This window comes from Heptranchias perlo, chromosome 1 (genome assembly GCF_035084215.1).
Source record: "Heptranchias perlo isolate sHepPer1 chromosome 1, sHepPer1.hap1, whole genome shotgun sequence".
Classification (NCBI taxonomy): Eukaryota; Metazoa; Chordata; class Chondrichthyes; order Hexanchiformes; family Hexanchidae; genus Heptranchias; species Heptranchias perlo.
This window is the reverse complement of record NC_090325.1, coordinates 194,269,857-194,287,719: the sequence shown is the minus strand read 5'-3', so window position 1 is coordinate 194,287,719 and position 17,863 is coordinate 194,269,857. Positions and strand designations below refer to the sequence as shown.

General features: G+C 45.3%; 1 protein-coding gene across 1 annotated transcript in view; it reads left to right on the top strand.

Annotated features, from left to right (window-relative positions):
* The window catches only part of arhgef38 (Rho guanine nucleotide exchange factor (GEF) 38), a 70,078-nt gene extending 53,623 nt beyond the window's left edge, over positions 1-16,455 (top strand). Inside the window, exons 12-14 of the mRNA XM_067984577.1 lie at positions 7,226-7,424; positions 12,036-12,319; positions 16,122-16,455. Coding sequence (XP_067840678.1) covers positions 7,226-7,424; positions 12,036-12,319; positions 16,122-16,307 — 669 coding nt within the window. The 3' untranslated portion in view covers positions 16,308-16,455. The remainder of the gene's footprint in view (positions 1-7,225; positions 7,425-12,035; positions 12,320-16,121) is intronic.
* The last annotated feature ends 1,408 nt before the right edge of the window (positions 16,456-17,863 follow it).

Sequence of the window (17,863 nt, the reverse complement as noted above, 5' to 3'; positions counted from 1 at the left end):
AGAGTTTAGGGTTTAGGCAGCTGAAGGCACGGCCACCAAAGGAGGGACGAAGGAAATCGGGGATACACAAGAGGCCAGAATTTAAGGAACGCAGAGTTCTTGGAGGGTTAAAGGGCTGGGGAAGGTCACAGAGATAGGGAGGGGGCGAGGCCATGGAGGAATTTGTAAACAAGGATGAGAGTTTTAAATTTGAGGCATTGGTTAAGCGGGAGCCAATGTCGGTCAACGAACACAAGGATGAACAGACACGATGCGAGTTGGGATACGGGCAGCAGAGCTTTGGAATGAGCTGAAGTTTACGGAGGGTGGAAAATGGGAGGCCGGCCAGGAGAGCATTGAAATAGTCGAGTCTTGAGGTAACAGAGGCATGGATGAGGGTTTCAGCAGCAGATGAACTGAGGCAGGGGCAGAGACGGGGCGATGTTACGGAGGCGGAAGTAGGCGGTCTTGGTGATGGAGAGGAGTCAGATGCTCAGCTCAGGGCCAAAGAGAGCCCATGCACCATGCTTGCACCGGAGCGAAGCAGAGCCCACGCACCATGCTTGCACCGGAGCGAAGCAGAGCCCATGCACCATGCTTGCACCGGAGCGAAGCAGAGCCCACGCACCATGCTTGCACCGGAGCGAAGCAGAGCCCATGCACCATGCTTGCACCGGAGCGAAGCAGAGCCCACGCACCATGCTTGCACCGGAGCGAAGCAGAGCCCATGCACCATGCTTGCACCGGAGCGAAGCAGAGCCCACGCACCATGCTTGCACCGGAGCGAAGCAGAGCCCACGCACCATGCTTGCACCGGAGCGAAGCAGAGCCCATGCACCATGCTTGCACCGGAGCGAAGCAGAGCCCATGCACCATGCTTGCACCGGAGCGAAGCAGAGCCCACGCACCATGCTTGCACCGGAGCGAAGCAGAGCCCACGCACCATGCTTGCACCGGAGCGAAGCAGAGCCCATGCACCATGCTTGCACCGGAGCGAAGCAGAGCCCATGCACCATGCTTGCACCGGAGCGAAGCAGAGCCCATGCACCATGCTTGCACCGGAGCGAAGCAGAGCCCATGCACCATGCTTGCACCGGAGCGAAGCAGAGCCCATGCTATCGTGCACAGACCCCAGAAGAAAGAACAAAAATTGAGTGGGGTGAGTTTTTTTTCCTAACAGATACTAACAGCTCCAGTACTCCCATGACTATTTTCTGGAAGCTACTTCCACTATATTAACGGCCCTGGGACTGGGGTCAGGGGAACCCTCCCCATGGTGGGTAGAAGTCCCCTCCAGCCAGCGATGCATACCGGAAATTGTAGGCCTGCAGGTTTAATATTTTAGTTTAGAAACATAGGAACAGGAGGAGGCCATTCAAGCCTGTTCCGCCATTCAATTAGATCACGGCTGATCCGTATCTTAACTCCATTTACCCGCCTTGGTTCCATAACCCTTAATACCCCTGCCTAACAAAAATCGATCAATCTCAGTTTTGAAATTTTCAATTGATCCCCAGCCTCAACAGCTTTTTTGGGGGGAGAGAGTTCCAGATTTCCACTCCCCTTTGAGTGAAGAAGTGCTTCCTGACATCACCCCTGAACGGCCCGAGCTCTAATTTTAAGTTTAGGCCCCCTTTGTTCTGGACTCCTCCCACCAGAGGAAATAGTTGCTCTATCAACTCCTTTGATCACCTTAAACACCACAATTAGATCAGCCCTTCAACTCCCATACTCGAGGGAATACAAGCCTAGTTTAGAAACATAGAAAATAGGAGCAGGAGTAGGCCATTCGGCCCTTCGAGCCTGCTCCGCCATTCAGTATGATCATGGCTGATCCTCTATCTCAATACCATATTTCTGCTCTCTCCCCGTACCCCTTGATGCCTTTAGCATTAAGAAATATATCTATCTCCTTCTTAAATATATTCAGTGACTTGGCCTCCACAGCCTTCTGTGGTAGAGAATTCCACAGATTCACCACCCTCTGAGTGAAGAAATTTCTCCTCATCTCAATTCTAAATGTCCTACCCCTTATCCTGAGACTGTGACCCCTCGTTCTGGACTCCCCCAGCCAGGGGAAACATCCTCCCTGCATCCAGTCTGTCTAGTCCTGTCAGAATTTTATAGGTTTCAATGAGATCCCCTCTCATTCTTCTAAACTCGAGTGAATACAGGCCGAGTCGACCCAATCTCTCCTCATACGACAGTCCTGCCATCCCAGGAATCAGTCTGGTGAACCTTCGCTGCACTCCCTCTATGGCAAGTACATCCTTTTCTTAGGTAAGTTTAAAGTTTCGATTGCACTAGAGTTGCAAAAACCAAAAGTCCCCACTTATCTCAAATTTTCATGATTAATGTATAATGTCTTCCTGTATCCAAACAGATTGTTTAGTGAGCGTTAGTCATGAGTTAAATGGACAAAGATTTCTGTCAAACATAGTAACACGAAGAACAATTCAGCTTTTTCAGCGTTCTTTGTTTCCTGGCTGCCCTTTTTTCTCAAGGACCCTCATCCTCCTTTTGTTCCTGTTTCACATCAACTTTGACGCACTTCTCTGTTCTTCCAGCAGAACCTACTGACGGCCCCACCACTGAACCATGAACTTGTAATTGATTGTTGAGGGACCAGTCACCATTTACAGAGTGGCCCCACTGTCCTGCCAGAAAGATTTTTAAGGAATGGATCTCCTTAATTTCCAGGCTGCTCCTACCTTTGGCTCCCACGTTCAGAGCACTGAGGTCCCACAACCTTCCTGGTATACACGCCCCCACTCCCCACTCCCCCCCCCACTCTGTTGCATCGTTGCAGGCATGGCACCCACCCATATTATTTAATTGACTCCCATCCGCGGGGTTTAGGATGAGGTCACCGCTCGAGCGCAGTGGAGGTGGAAGTCATTTCTAGGCTAAGCTCTCCTCCATGTTTCACGGCCCCAAAGCAAGTTAATAGAGTGGTGGGGGAAACACGGATAAGGATCAAAAACCCTGGCGTTAACCCAAATGCAATCAGACTTCTTGAAAGAGCTGGCGTGTTAGACTGATGAGCTTTGATGCGCCAAATGGTATTTTCTCATCCATGACCTGTTTTGCGTTTGTAGACCACTCATGATATAATGGTTCACTCAGTGCATCCTCAACCCCCAATTTTCTATCCATTTCTGCTCCTGGCAGGTGAGACTCCACATCAGGCCTGTGAACTTGAAGAAACTGTAGGGTTAATTTTACAAGTCTCTTGCAAGCCCAGTCAACAGTTGCTTACCTCTTCCCTTCTGAATGGCTCCATCCTTAGTCCTTCTTCACTTATTGAAATTCTGGGCCCTACTGTTTCCTCTGATCTCAAATGGAACTCCCCTGTCTCCATTGATAAAGCTGCTTCCAAGAACCTCAGTTTTGTCTTATCTCCTCAATGATTCTCTATCAAGCCCCAAGTCTGTCCCAAAATTTCAAAACTACTCCCATTACCTGGGGAGGACCTTCTACCACTTCCGGACAGGATGCAAAAGAAAGCTCGTCATCTGCCTGGAACTATTTCTCTCAGCTTTAACCTCCTTCCTCTCTTTCGCTCTCTCTCTCTCTCTTTCTCTCTCTCTCTCAATTTTCCCTCTCGCTTTCACTCTCTCTTTCTCTCTCCTTCTATCATAAGCTTTCTTGTCTGTCTCTATTCTGTTGATGGGGTACTGGTTATTAGTCTTCTGGATGTACTTCTCCTGTTTCCCCTATTAGCTTAAAATATTCCATCCTGCATCTCTTCATCTTCACTGTGTTGAAATTAAGACCCATCACACTGGCTCTGACTCTGACTCATTCTTTTGCAGGACCCCCAAACTATGAAATTCCTTCCCCCCCCCCCAAAAAACAATTTTCAGGATAATTACATTCCAAATTAGATCCCACCTAAATCACTGCTTTTTTTTTTACTTCCTCTCTTTTTCTGCAAATTTTCCCCTCCCCCTGTGGGAAGGAGGCACCATCAGGGCCAAGCCTAATGCTGTCTCCGCCCATCAGATTCAAAGCCAAGTCCGAGACATAAAAGGGCAGAATCATTTGCAATTAGGAACTCATTGCTCAATCACATGAGTGCACTCCTAATTGGAATCAGCTGACGGATGCAGTAAACTGTTTTAAATAACTCCATCTGGAAGTGCTTACTGTAGCCAAATTTATAGATTCTTTTTCTTGCTAGATTTAACTTCCTCTTTTCTCACAAAGTTACGTGGAGAGACTGGAGAGACTGGGGCGGTTCTCCGTGGAGCAGAGGTTGTTAAGGGGAGATTTAGTAGAGGGGTTCAAAATCATTAAGGGTTTTGATAGAGTAAATGAGGAGAAACTGTTTCCCGCGGCAGAAGGGTCGGTAACCAGAGGACACAGATTTACGATAATTGGCAAAAGAACCAGAGGCGAGTTGTTATGACCTGGAATTCGCTGCCTGAAAGGGCGGTGGAAGCAGACTCAATAGTAACTTTCAAAAGGGAATTGGATAAATACTTGAAGGGAAAACATTTACAGGGCTGTGGGGAAAGAGCAGGGGCAGGGATGGGACTAATTGGATAGCTCTCCCAAAGAACCAGCACAGGCACGATGGGCCGAATGGCCGCCTCCTGTGCTGTAGGATCCTATGATTCTATGATTTCCTTCCTGACACATGATTCCATAACAAGCATCTGTTGCCCTTTCAATACCTCACCGAAATGGCCCATTATTCATGTCAGCTGTGGCTCAGTGGGTCGCACTCCTATCTCTGAGTCACAAGGTTGTGGGTTCAAGTTTCATACCAGCGACATTAGCACAAAAAAATCTAGGCTGACACTCCTGGTGCCAGTACTGAGGGAACGCTGCATTGCCTGGGATGCCGTCTTTTGGATGAGAAGTTAAACAGAGGCCCAACCTGCCCTCTCAGGTGGACGTAAAAGATCCCATAGCATTATTTCAAAGGCGAGCAGGAGAGTTCTTCCCGGTGTCCTGGGCCAATATTTATCCCATAACCAAAATCACTAAAACAGATTATCTGGTCATTATCACATTGCTGTTTGTGGGAGCTTGCTGTGCACAAATTGGCTGCTGCATTTCCTACATTACAACAGTGACTACACTTCAAAAGTAATTCATTGGCTGTAAAGCGCTTTGGGACGTCCTGAGGTCGTGAAAGGCGCTATATAAATGCAAGTCGTCGTCTTCTATTCCATGATGTGGGATATCACAACCAAACTTGATCTCATCCTCACTCAAAATCTGCATGTGTGCACCCCAACATCACGAGTTGTTAGATCAGGATCAGGAGTTGGAATCCTTGTGAATTGGCACCTGCATAGCCCAGGAGCCCTGAGAACAACGACAAGGAATACAATTCAAAAGCAGAGAAGTTATGTTAATCTTGTGCAGAACTTTGGTTGGACCACACTTGGAGTAACTGTGAACAGTTCTGGTCTCCATATTATAAAAAGGTTATAGAGGCATTGGAGAAGGTGCGAAAAAGATTCACAAGGATGTTACCAGAACTGATAGGATATACCTATCAGGAAAGGCTGGACAGGCTGGGGCTCTTTTCTCTAGAAAAGAGGAGACTGAGAGGTGACCTGATAGAGGTCTTTAAAATTATGAAGGGGTTTGATAGAGAAGATGTTTCCACTTGTGGGGGGGGACCAAAACTGGGGGCCATAAATATAAGATAGTCACTAATAAATCAAGTACGGAATTTAGGAGAAACTTCTTTACCCAGAGAGTGGTGAGAATGTGGAACTCGCTACCACAAGGAGTAGTTGAGGCAAATAGTATAGATGCATTTAAGGGGAAGCTAGATAAACACATGAGGGAGAAAGGAATAGAAGGATATGCTGATGGGGTGAGATGAAGTAGGGAGGGAGGAGGCTCGTGTGGAGCATAAACACCAGCACAGACCAGATGGGCCGAATGGCCTGTTGCTGTGCTGTAAATTCTATGTAATTCTATCCGTGTGACTGGAGCTAACACACCGTCACGCCAGCTAGGAAACGAATCTGGGAACTTCCTGCTCTGCATGGTTCATCTACTTACGAGTGAACTTGTTGAGTCAGTGGGACTACCTGATTTACCTCATTTTCAGCCTCGGTGACGTCCTCCTGCACTCTGGGCTTTGGCCTTTCACTTGGATTTCTCAGTTTTTAAAAATAAAATACGGTCTTGGTGATAACATCGCACTATAAAGCTTTACTCATGAAGGTCCCTGGACTTTTAAAGCAGAATTCCATTTCCACTTTGCTTTTTGACACCAGTTTAGACAGTTCATTCCCGTTAACCCATCGAACTGGTAACCAGCGAACTACTACTTCATTCTGGTGTTGCTTTGACCTTTCTGTCCCATTATGGCCCTCCGGTCATGTAACTGGCTTCAGCTTTTCAATTTGCAATCCAGGAATTTAATAATATCTCCATGACTGACCTGACTGTCTCCACCACTTTCTGTTACTAAAACGGCTAGGCTACAATCTTATTAACTCTTTTTCCGATATGAATTCAACAATAAGAGAACAACATTGTCTTTGATAATACAATGAAAATTACAGGAACCTAAGCATCAGCTGCCCTATTTTTGCTGGTGTCCTTATTTTCAAAATTGGTCTTTGTGGGTGTGCTGTTTTTTTTAAAAAAAAATGTTCCCAACAATGCTACGGACTTAAGTTTGGCAGCAGATATAACAACAAAACTGATGTTGCCAAGAACAGTACCTGTACAGTGGAAGCTGCTCCTAACGACACTCTCTCGGACGTCGGATGACTGGGTCCGCATGGGCTCGGGTGCGTGCTCACCTTCTTTCGTGGCCTCGTCAACGAGGTTGCTTTTAGATGCAGGGAATGCGGCTGCAGTGGGGGGGCGGGGGTGATTCAAACCCCCGATACCAGCAGGGACAAGAAGGAATTCAGTAACAATCCACCAGTGATCGCGATCTTCAGACTCAGACACAGTACACACTTTGAATATGTGATGTCAGGCTGTGTCCTGTGTTTTAAGGTGTAACTGGTACCTGGTGCATTGAAAGCTGTCTCTAGTTCATAATTTGCGCGTGTACGTGGTTTCAGAGAGCGCCTCGTGTATATTTTACCGTGGAAGTTATTTGGGGGGTCTCTCAATAAGTGTCTTTTTTTTGCAGGTGTCTTTTTTTTTGGGAGCGTCTGTTTATACAGGTTTCACTGTATGTGGAATTGTGTGTAAAGGATGCTGTGAGGTTGTTCGAAGGTATTTACTGGTACTTCTATTTCTATTGTCCCCGAAGCCCAGTGCTCCCCATCAGACTGAAGATCACAGGTCTAAGCTGCTGTCGACACACAGCCCTGACGAGCTATTTCAAGCAAAGCGGAAATTTAATGGCGCCCAAGATTTAGACGCATCTCTCCACGAGGGTGAAATCGTGGCGGTCCTTGAGAAGCAGGATCCCTTTGGGAGCGTCAGCAGATGGCTCGTTGATACAGGAAGTGAGTCTTTTCAATGCCCATCAGCTGTACGTTGGGTCTAGACCCGTCTTTCGTTTCTTTACTTGTCCCATTACCACCCCCCCTTTTTCCTTGCACCGTCATCCCTTTTGTTATTTAATCACTCCTGCCCTCCACCCTATCACACACCTTCCATTTTGCCCCTTTGTTCTTTCCTGCTCCACCCACCCCTACCTTTCCCCTGGCTCTGCACTTGCGTAAAAACTGTTAAATCTCTTAACTTCTTCCAGTTCTGATGAAAGGCCATCGACCTGAAACATTGAATTCTGTTCCTCTCTCCACAGATGCTGCCTGACCTGCTGAGTGCTTTCCAGCATTTTCTGTTTTTATGTACGTTGTACTGAGTTCTGCTGGACTTTTAACGTGTTGTTCTTGCTTCTCTCCTCTATTGCTCTCCTTCCTTTAGGGGTTGGAGGAGGCAAAACTATATCTTCCCACAGCACACCTCCTCAGGATTGTTGCTTCGGAAATTTTGACTGAAGCATAGCCTTTCTTGGAGCGTAACTTTTGGGTTTATTGAGATTTCATGTGTAGCGAGCTTCACACATGACAGGATGTTGGGATGAAAATCCAACTGACTCCCTGACTTAATGCCATCAGCTTCAAATCAAACTCAAGCTTTCTTTGGTTTGAGTTTCTTTAGTGATAGTTTTGAAGCAGTAGAAATAAAATACAGTTAACTGGGGAAGGCTGTACTGCTCTTCATTAAATGTGTGTCAGCCATGGCTCAGTGGGTAGAACTCTCGCCTCTGAGTCAGAACGTGGTGGGTTCAAGACTTAGAGTCATAGAGTCATAGAGTTATACAGCACGGATAGAGGCCCTTCGGCCCATCGTGTCCGCGCCGGCCATCAAGCCCTGTCTACTCTAATCCCATATTCCAGCATTTGGTCCATAGCCTTGTATGCTATGGCATTTCAAGTGCTCATCCAAATGCTTCTTGAATGTTGTGAGGGTTCCTGCCTCCACAACCCTTTCAGGCAGTGAGTTCCAGACTCCAACCACCCTCTGGGTGAAAAAGTTCTTTCTCAAATCCCCTCTAAACCTCCCGCCTTTTACCTTGAATCTATGTCCCCTTGTTATAGAACCCTCAACAAAGGGAAAAAGCTCCTTAGTATCCATCCTATCTGTGCCCCTCATAATTTTGTACACCTCAATCATGTCCCCCCTCAGCCTCCTCTGCTCCAAGGAAAACAAACCCAATCTTCCCAGTCTCTCTTCATAGCTGAAGCGCTCCAGCCCTGGTAACATCCTGGTGAATCTCCTCTGCACCCTCTCCAAAGTGATCACGTCCTTCCTGTAGTGTGGCGACCAGAACTGCACACAGTACTCCAGCTGTGGCCTAACCAGTGTTTTATACAGCTCCATCATAACCTCCTTGCTCTTATATTCTATGCCTCGGCTAATAAAGGCAAGTATCCCATATGCCTTCTTTACCACCTTATCTACCTGTTCCGCCGCCTTCAGGGATCTGTGAACTTGCACACCAAGATCCCTCTGACCCTCTGTCTTGCCTAGGGTCCTCCCATTCATTGTGTATTCCCTTGCCTTGTTAGTCCCTCCAAAGTGCATCACCTCGTACTTTTCCGGGTTAAATTCCATTTGCCACTGTTCCGCCCATCTGACCAACCCATCTATATCGTCCTGCAGACTGAGGCTATCCTCCTCGCTATTTACCACCCTACCAATTTTTGTATCATCAGCGAACTTACTGATCATACCTTTTACATTCATATCCAAGTCATTAATGTAGACCACAAACAGCAAGGGACCCAGCACCGATCCCTGTGGTACCCCACTGGCCACAGGCTTCCAGTCACAAAAACAACCTTCAACCATCACCCTCTGCCTTCTGCCACTAAGCCAGTTTTGTATCCAAAGTGCCAAGGCACCCTGGATTCCATGGGCTCGTACCTTCTTGACCAGTCTCCTGTGGGGGACTTTATCGAAGGCCTTACTGAAATCCATGTATACCACATCCACTGCGTTACCCTCATCCACACGCCTAGTCACCCCCTCAAAAAATTCAATCAAATTAGTCAGACATGATCTTCCCTTGACAAAGCCATGTTGACTATCCCTGATTAATCCTTGCTTCTCCAAGTGGAGACTAATTTTGTCCTTCAGAATTTTTTCCAATAATTTTCCTACCACTGATGTTAGGCTCACTGGCCTGTAGTTCCCCGGTTTTTCCCTACTCCCCTTCTTGAATAATGGTACTACATTAGCGGTTCTCCAGTCCTCTGGCACATCCCCTGTGGCCAGAGAGGTTCTGAATATATGTGTTAGAGCCCCCGCAATCTCCTCCTTTGCCTCACACAGTAGCCTGGGATACATTTCGTCCGGGCCTGGGGATTTATCCATTTTTAGGCCTGCTAAAACCGCCAATACCTCCTCCCGCTCGATGTTAATATGTTCGAGTATATCACAGTCCCCCTGCCGTATTTCTCTGTCTACGTCGTCCTTCTCCATAGTGAAAACAGATGCAAAAAATTCATTTAGAACCCCTCCTACATCTGCCGGCTCCACACACACATTGCCATTTTTGTCCCTAATGGGCCCTATTTTTTCCCTAGTCATCCTCTTACCCTTAATATACTTATAAAACATCTTAGGATTTTCCTTTATTTTGCTCACCAGTGTTATTTCATGGCCCCTCCTTGATCTCCTAATTTCTTTTTTCAGTATCCCCCTGCACTTTTTGTACTCCTCTAGGGCTTCCTCCGTCTTTAGCCTTTTGTATCTGCCAAAAAAGCCCTCCTTTTTTTCCTAATCCATTCTCGTATATCCCCTGACATCCAAGGTTCCCTGGAGTTCTTGGAACCACTTAAGCACATAATCCAGGCCGACACTTCTAGTGCACTACTGAGGGAGTGCTGCACTATCGGAGGTGCCGTCTTTCGGATGAGACATTAAACCAAGGCGTCGTCTGCCCGCTCAGATGGATGTAAAAGATCCCACGGCCGCTATTTTTGAAGAAGAGCATGGGAGTTCTCCCCGGTGTCCTGGGGCCAATATTTATCCCTCAACCAACATCACTAAAACAGATTATCTGGTCGTTATGTCATTGCTGTTTGTGCTGATCTACAATTCTTGGTCAGTCATGTGCTTTGTTGGATCTATTTTGTTCAATATTACATGGAATTTACAGCACAGAAACAGGCCATTCGGCCCAACTGGTCTATGCCGATGTTAATGCTCCACACGAGCCTCCTCCCACCCCTCTTCATCTCACCCTATCAGCATATCCTTCTCTTTCTTTCTCCCTCATGTGTTTATCCAGCTTCCCCTTAAATGCATCTATATTATTCGCCTCAACTACTCCTTGTGGGAGCGAGTTCCACATTCTCACCACTCTCTGGGTAAAGAAGTTTCTCTTGAATTCCCTATTTGATTTATTAGTGACTATCTTATATTTATGGCCCCTCGTTTTGGACTCTTCCCACAAGTGGAAACATCTTCTCCACGTCTACCCTATCGAACCCTTTCATAGTCTTAAAGACCTCTATCAGGTCACCCCTCAACCTTCTCTTTTCTAGTGAAAAGAGCCTTTCCTAATAAGTATATCTTCTCAGTTTTGGTATCATCCTTGTGAATCTTTTTTGAACCCTCTCCACGGACTCTATATCCTTTTTATAATTGGAGACCAGAACTGTTCACAGGACTCCAAGTGTGGTCTAACCAATGTTCTATACAAGTTTAACATAATTTCTCTGCTTTTCAATTCTATCTCTTTAGAAATGAACCCCAGTTCTTGGTTTGCTTTTTTTATGGCCTTACTGACCTGCGTCGCTACTTTTAGTGATTTGTGTATCTGTGCCCCCAGATCACTCTGCTCCTCTATCCCATTTAGACTCTTATTATCCGAGCAGTATGTGGCCTCCTTGTTCTTCCTACCAAAATGTAACACTTCACACATATCTATATTGAAATGAATTTGCCAATTACACACCCATTCTGCAAGTTTATTAATTTCTTATATTTTGTCGCAGTCCTCCTCAGTATTAACTATACCCCCCAATTTGGTGTCGTCTGCCAATTTTGAAATTGTACTTCTGATTCCCGAGTCCAAATCGTTCATGTAAATTGTGAACAACAGTGGTCCCGGTACTGATCCTTGTGGAACACCACTTCCCACCTTTTGCCAGTCTGAGGGGCTACCCTTAACCCCTACTCCCTGTTTTCTGTTCCGTAGCCGTAAACTTGAGCTCATCCAATAGATCCGTCAGCTGTTTAGGCCCTAAGCTCTGGAATTCCCTCCCTTAATCTCTTCCCCCCCCCCCCCTACCTCTCTCTCCTCCTTTAAGACGCTCCTTAAAACCTACCTCTTTGACCAAGCTTTTGGTCACCTGTCCTAATATCTCCTTATGCGACTCGGTGTCAAATTTTGTTTGATTACACTCCTATGAAGCGCCTTGGGTCGTTTTACTACTTTAAAGGCGCTATATAAATGCAAGTTGTTGTTGTGGAAGCCAATTTGCTATCCATTCTGCAATGTAGCACAATAAAAGTTTGCTATTTAGAAACTAGTTTTGAAAAATATGTCTTAACATTATATTCAAGGGTGAATAATGAATACTTTTGATCTTTTGTAGTGACACAAGGCTATGTGTATTCCTCATTTCTGAGACCGTACAATCCTGCGATTGGGCAGAATGGAGTGTCCACAGATGGATCAGTTACAGACGGTGATTTTGACGATATTAGCCTATTTGTGTCTTCTTACTCCGGAGATACCAACAGTGTAAGGAGTTTGCTCTTTAGCACCAGTGACAGTGACACCACTCTCAACAGCTCTCAGGAAATAAGTCTTTGCACCTCGGACACAATTTCAATCAATGGCAGCGACGACAATTCGAGTGACTTAGGAGAGCAACAGGTAAAGCAGCCGGCTGTTTATAAACTACCTGATGGTGTTAGCTTATAGATTTAATTACCTTTCAACCCTTTACCTGCCTCAAGCCTAAACTTGAGATCAAAATTGTGCCCTGAGCCTACGCTCATCTTTTGAGGGGAGTGCCGCACCGTCGGAGGTGCCGTCTTTCGGAAGAGGCGTTAAACCACGGCCCCGTCTGCACTCTCAGGTGGACATGAAAGATCCCACGGCCACTATTTCGAAGAAGAGCAGGAGAGTTCTCCCCGGAGTCCAGGCCAATATTTATTCCTCAACCAACACCTTAAAAACAGATTATCTGGTCATTATCACATTGCTGTTTGTGGGATCTTGCTGTGCGCAAATTGGCTGCCGTGTTTCCTACATTACAACAGTGAATACACTTCAAAGGTACTTCATTGGCTGTAATGGCTTAGATGCTGAGAGGTTTATTTCCCCTGGCTGGAGAGTCTAGAATCAGGGGGCACAGTGGCAGGATAAGAGGTCGGCCATTTAAGACTGAGATAAGGAGGAATTTCTTCACTCAGAGGGTTGTAATTCTTTGGAATTCTGTACCCCAGAGTGTGGATGTTGAGTCATTGAGTATATTCGAGGCTGAGATAGATAGATAGATTTTTGGACTCTAGGGGGATTGGGCAGGAAAATGGAGTTGAGGTCGCAGATCAGCCATGATCGTATTGAATGGCGGAGCAGGCTCGAGGGGCCGTATGGCCCACTCCTGCTCCTATTTCTTATGTTCTTAAAGCACCACGGGACGTCCTGAGGTCGTAAAAGGGGCGATATAAATGCAAGTTCTTTTTTTTTCCCTTCTGCTACCTCTTTGGTCATTGTAGTACATGGGCATTTTGTCCCTTTCTCCAAATAAAAATGGTACAATGCTCTGATAGCCACTTGCAAGCTCGACCGTTCATTTTTAGCTGGCTGTCTTCCCAGCCATTTTAACTTGAACAGGTTGCTTTCTTTTTTTGATGTCCTTTATGTGGTTCGCTATCAAATAGAAGAGGTTAAGAAGAAGATAGCTGTGTGGTATTGAACTCAATGGACCATGCCAGTGTTCAGTTACACTATCACTGTAGTGTCGGACGTTGACTCAATGGTACCACTCTTACTTCTGAGTCAAGTTAGTCATGGGTTTGAATCCCACTCCAGGACCTGAGCAGATGATCTAGGCAGGCCCTTCAGTGTGGTACTGAGGGAGTGCCATGTTGTCAGAAATGCTGTCTTTTCGATGATACGTTAAACCAAGTCTCCATCTGCTAAGTGGATGTAAAAGATCCCACTGCGATATTCGAAGAAGAGCAAGGGTATTGTCTCGGCCAATATTTGTTCTCTTTCACAGTGTCAGCCGTGGCTCAGTGGGTAGCAGTTGAACCTCTGAATCAGATAGGTCATGTGTTCAAATCCCACTCCAGAGACTTGGGCACATAATCGAGGCTGATACTCAAGTACAGAACAGTACTGAGGGAGTGCTGCACTGTTGCAGGTGCCATCTTCAGATTATGTTAAACCGAGGCCCCTTCTGCCCTCTCAGGTGGATTTAAAAGATCCCATGGCACTATTTCGAAGAAGAGCAGGGGAGTTCTCCCCAGTGTCCTGGGCCAATATTAAACCCACAACCAATATCTGGGGGAAAAAAAGCAGATAATCTGGTCATTATCACATTGCTGTTTGTGGGATCTTGCTGTGTGCAAATTGGCTGCCACATTACAACAGTGACTCCACTTCACAAGTACTTCATTGGTTGTAAAATACTTTGGGTGGTCCTGAGGTCATGAAAGGTGATATATAAATGCAAGTCTGTTTTTTTTAAACCAAAAACAGGTTAACTGGTTATTTATCTCATTTGCTGTTTGTGGGATCTTGCTGTGTGCAAATTGCCTGGTGTGATTGCCTACATGTCAAAAACAATTCATTGGCTGTGAAATGCTTTGGGACATCCTGAGGACATGAAAGGCACTTCTTCCTTGGGAGAGAAAGAGAACTCCATCCAAAATCTCCTTTCGTACCAGTGACCAGTTGAGAATTCTGTTTGCACAGCTGTGAGAGGTGGAACACGGGCTAATCTGTTTACCAAATATCTTTTTCTTGTTTGATGAACTCACACATGCAGGATTAGTCCCACAATTCAACATTCAGTAGAAATAAGATTCATAAGTTTTTGATGTAGCCCCTCGTTCTTATCACTGTTGTAATAATATCTTTTTGTGTGGATTCCTGTTATTTGAAGATAACCCATTTAAATTTAGAAGATTAAAGGGTGAATTAGGTGTTTAATTGAGGTGTTTAAGATGATTGGAGGATTTGATAGGGAAGGTAGAGAGAAATTATTTCCTCTGGTGGGAGAGTCCGGAACAAGGGGGCATAACCTTAAAATTAGAGCTCGGCCGTTCAGGGGTGATGTCAGGAAGCACTTCTTCACATAAAGGGTAGTGGAAATCTGGAACTCTCTCCCCCAAAAAGCCATTGAGCTGGGGGTCAATTGAAAATTTCAAAACTGAGATTGATAGATTTTTTTGTTACATAAGAACATAAGAAATAGGAGCAGGAGTAGGCCAATCGGCCCCTCGAGCCTGCTCCGCCATTCAATAAGATCATGGCTGATCTGATCCCAACCTCAAATCTAAATTCATGTCCAATTTTCTGCCCGCTCCCCGTAACCCCTAATTCCCTTTACTTCTAGGAAACTGTCTATTTCTGTTTTAAATTTATGTAATGATGTAGCTTCCACAGCTTCCTGGGGCAGCAAATTCCACAGACCTACTACCCTCTGAGTGAAGAAGTTTCTCCTCATCTCAGTTTTGAAAGAGCAGCCCCTTATTCTAAGATTGTGCCCCCTAGTTCTCGTTTCACCCATCCTTGGGAACATCCTTACCGCATCCACCCGATCAAGCCCCTTCACAATCTTATATGTTTCAATAGGAAACTATTATTAAGGGTTGTGGAACCAAGGCGGGTAGATGGAGTTAAGATACAGATCAGCCATGATCTAATTGAATGGTGGAACAGGCTCGAAGGGCTGAATGGCCTCCTCCTGTTCCTATGTTCTTAAATTCTAAGATGGAATGTTTCGTGGGGTTCTCTTATCCCAAGCTTCAAATCTAGCCCAGGATACTATCCAATCTAATGCATACACACAAACTATGGCCATGTCTAGTCTACTTTTAATTTGATTCTTAGTTCATTTCTTTTTATCAAGCCAAAAAAACTCTTGAGCTTTTACTTAAATTGCTTAATTCAGTTTTTTTTTCAAGCAAAAAACAACTTTGAATTAACAGGAATAGAAGAGGCTATAACTATCCAGAAAGACTGAACAGGTTGGGGCTCTTTTCTCTAGAAAAGAGAAGGCTGGGAGGTGACCCGAAAGAGGTCTTTAAAATTATGAAGGGGTTCGATAGAGTAAATGTAGAGAAGGTGTTTCCACTTGTGGGGGAGACCAAAGCTAAGGGCCATAAATATAAGATAGTCACTAATAAATTCAATAGGGAATTCAGGAGAAACTTCTTTACCCAGAGAGTGGTGAGAATATGGAACTCGCTCCCACATGAAGTGGTTGAGGCGAATAGAATAGAGGCATTTAAGGAGAAGCTGGATAAACACATGAGGGAGAAAGGAATAGAAGGATATGCTGATAGGGTGAGATGAAGAGGGGTGGGAGGAGGCTCGTGTGGAGCATACACATCGGTTGGGCCGAATGGCCTGTTTCTGTGCTGTAATTTCTATGATAGGAATTTCCCCAGCAATGCGCTTGTTGTATTTTTAACGGCACTTACTGTTTTACCCTTTACAGATCTATTATGCAGTTTATCCCTTTCAAGCGCGCAGCGAGCACGAGCTCAGCCTTCAAGAATACGAGCGAGTGAAGATACTGAAATCCAGCGACTTGAGTGGGAACAAAGATTGGTGGTTGGCAGAAGTTAAAGGGAAAAGGGGCTATGTCCCCGCTAACTACCTGGGGAGGATGTCCTATGCATGAAGACTCGTCACATGTAAACCTTTTAAAGAGGACAGAAAGATATCTCCTTGTAGTTGCTCTCCTAGTTTGCTGCACCGTGGAGAAGGAGCGAAGCCCAACTAGACGTTGAGAATGGTAATCGGAAGGTATAGCTACAACTACTTGGTCAGGGCTGTAGTGATTTCTGTTGTGACTGTAGCTGCACTGTCTCATTCCCCATTCTCCAGCTCCTGCTCCCAACAGCATCCAACAAGTCTAAAAACCAAAATCATCTGTGTTTACACAACGCAATCAAATTCTTTGCAATTGAAGTAAGTTTTACTTTTCATGAAGGATAGGAAACTATTAGCACATAGCAACTTTGTAGAGGTGTACGTGTGTGTGTGTGTACGTGTGTACGTGTGTGTGTGTACGTGTGTGTGTACGTGTGTGTGTACGTGTGTGTGTGTGTACGTGTGTGTGTACGTGTGTGTGTGTACGTGTGTGTGTGTGCGTGTGTGTGTGCGTGTGTGTAAGAGGGAGATGAACACCAGTGAGAGAAATAACAACAATCCACTTGTTTCTATTATTATAATGAGCATTGGAAAGATTGATCCATATTCATAGTGCCTAAAACGATAGACGTTGCTATTAAAACACTACTCCTATGGAGTGATTCCTTTTAAATAAGAGTCGTTGGGGCCTGAAGATATAAAATGGTGCATGTTCGTTGCAGCTTTTTATATGAAGTAGAATATTTAATCAGCAAATCTTTAATTCTCAACCATTTCAGTTCTTAACTATCACTGAAAACAAAGCTTAAAAATTATTATTCAAAGAATCGTACAGCACAGAAGGAGGCCATTCAGCCCATCGTGCCTGTGCTGGCTCTTTTGAAAGAGCTGTCCAATTCAATTATCCAATCCTGTTGACGGTGTGTGTGGGTAACGTTCGCATTGAAATAGCGGATGGAGGAATGTCGGATGAACACATTAAGTGATCATCTGCTAATACGTACCAGCAATAGTAACTTCCAGACTAATTGTGAGTCTCGCTCATGTTGGAGAACCGGGTATGGAGGGCAGCGTTCCCAATTTTCCGAGCATTGAAGTCAATGGCTGGAATATCAGGAACACCATGAATTGGGTGCGCTGACTTTCATACACAGTTGCCTGATCTACATCCCTTCTAGCAAGACTCCGTACCTGGAAACGGCATCTCACAGATTCCGGCTCGGATTAGTTGAGGTAAATTTGACTGATTCAATCCCCTCCAACCACATTACGTAAGAGCTATGAAAAGCTCCACATTGCTGAATAAAGTTCCCGATCGTGGTCCCCTTCTGGGAAGAACAGGAATGTTACTGTGTATTTTTGTGAATGCAAATAAACCCTTTAGTGTCACGACTAGAAAAGTCATTTTCTCTATGAGTTAGTGCAATAAAAACAAAGCAAGAAGGAAAACAGAAAGAATCAAGCTGTCGAGGATATCAGTTTAAGAACCCGAGGGTTGAAACTGTCGGTGGTGTTATTCAACAAACACTGATGGTACTCGTACGGAATTCTTGTGCCTGTTATTTTAACAGAGAAGTTAACCTT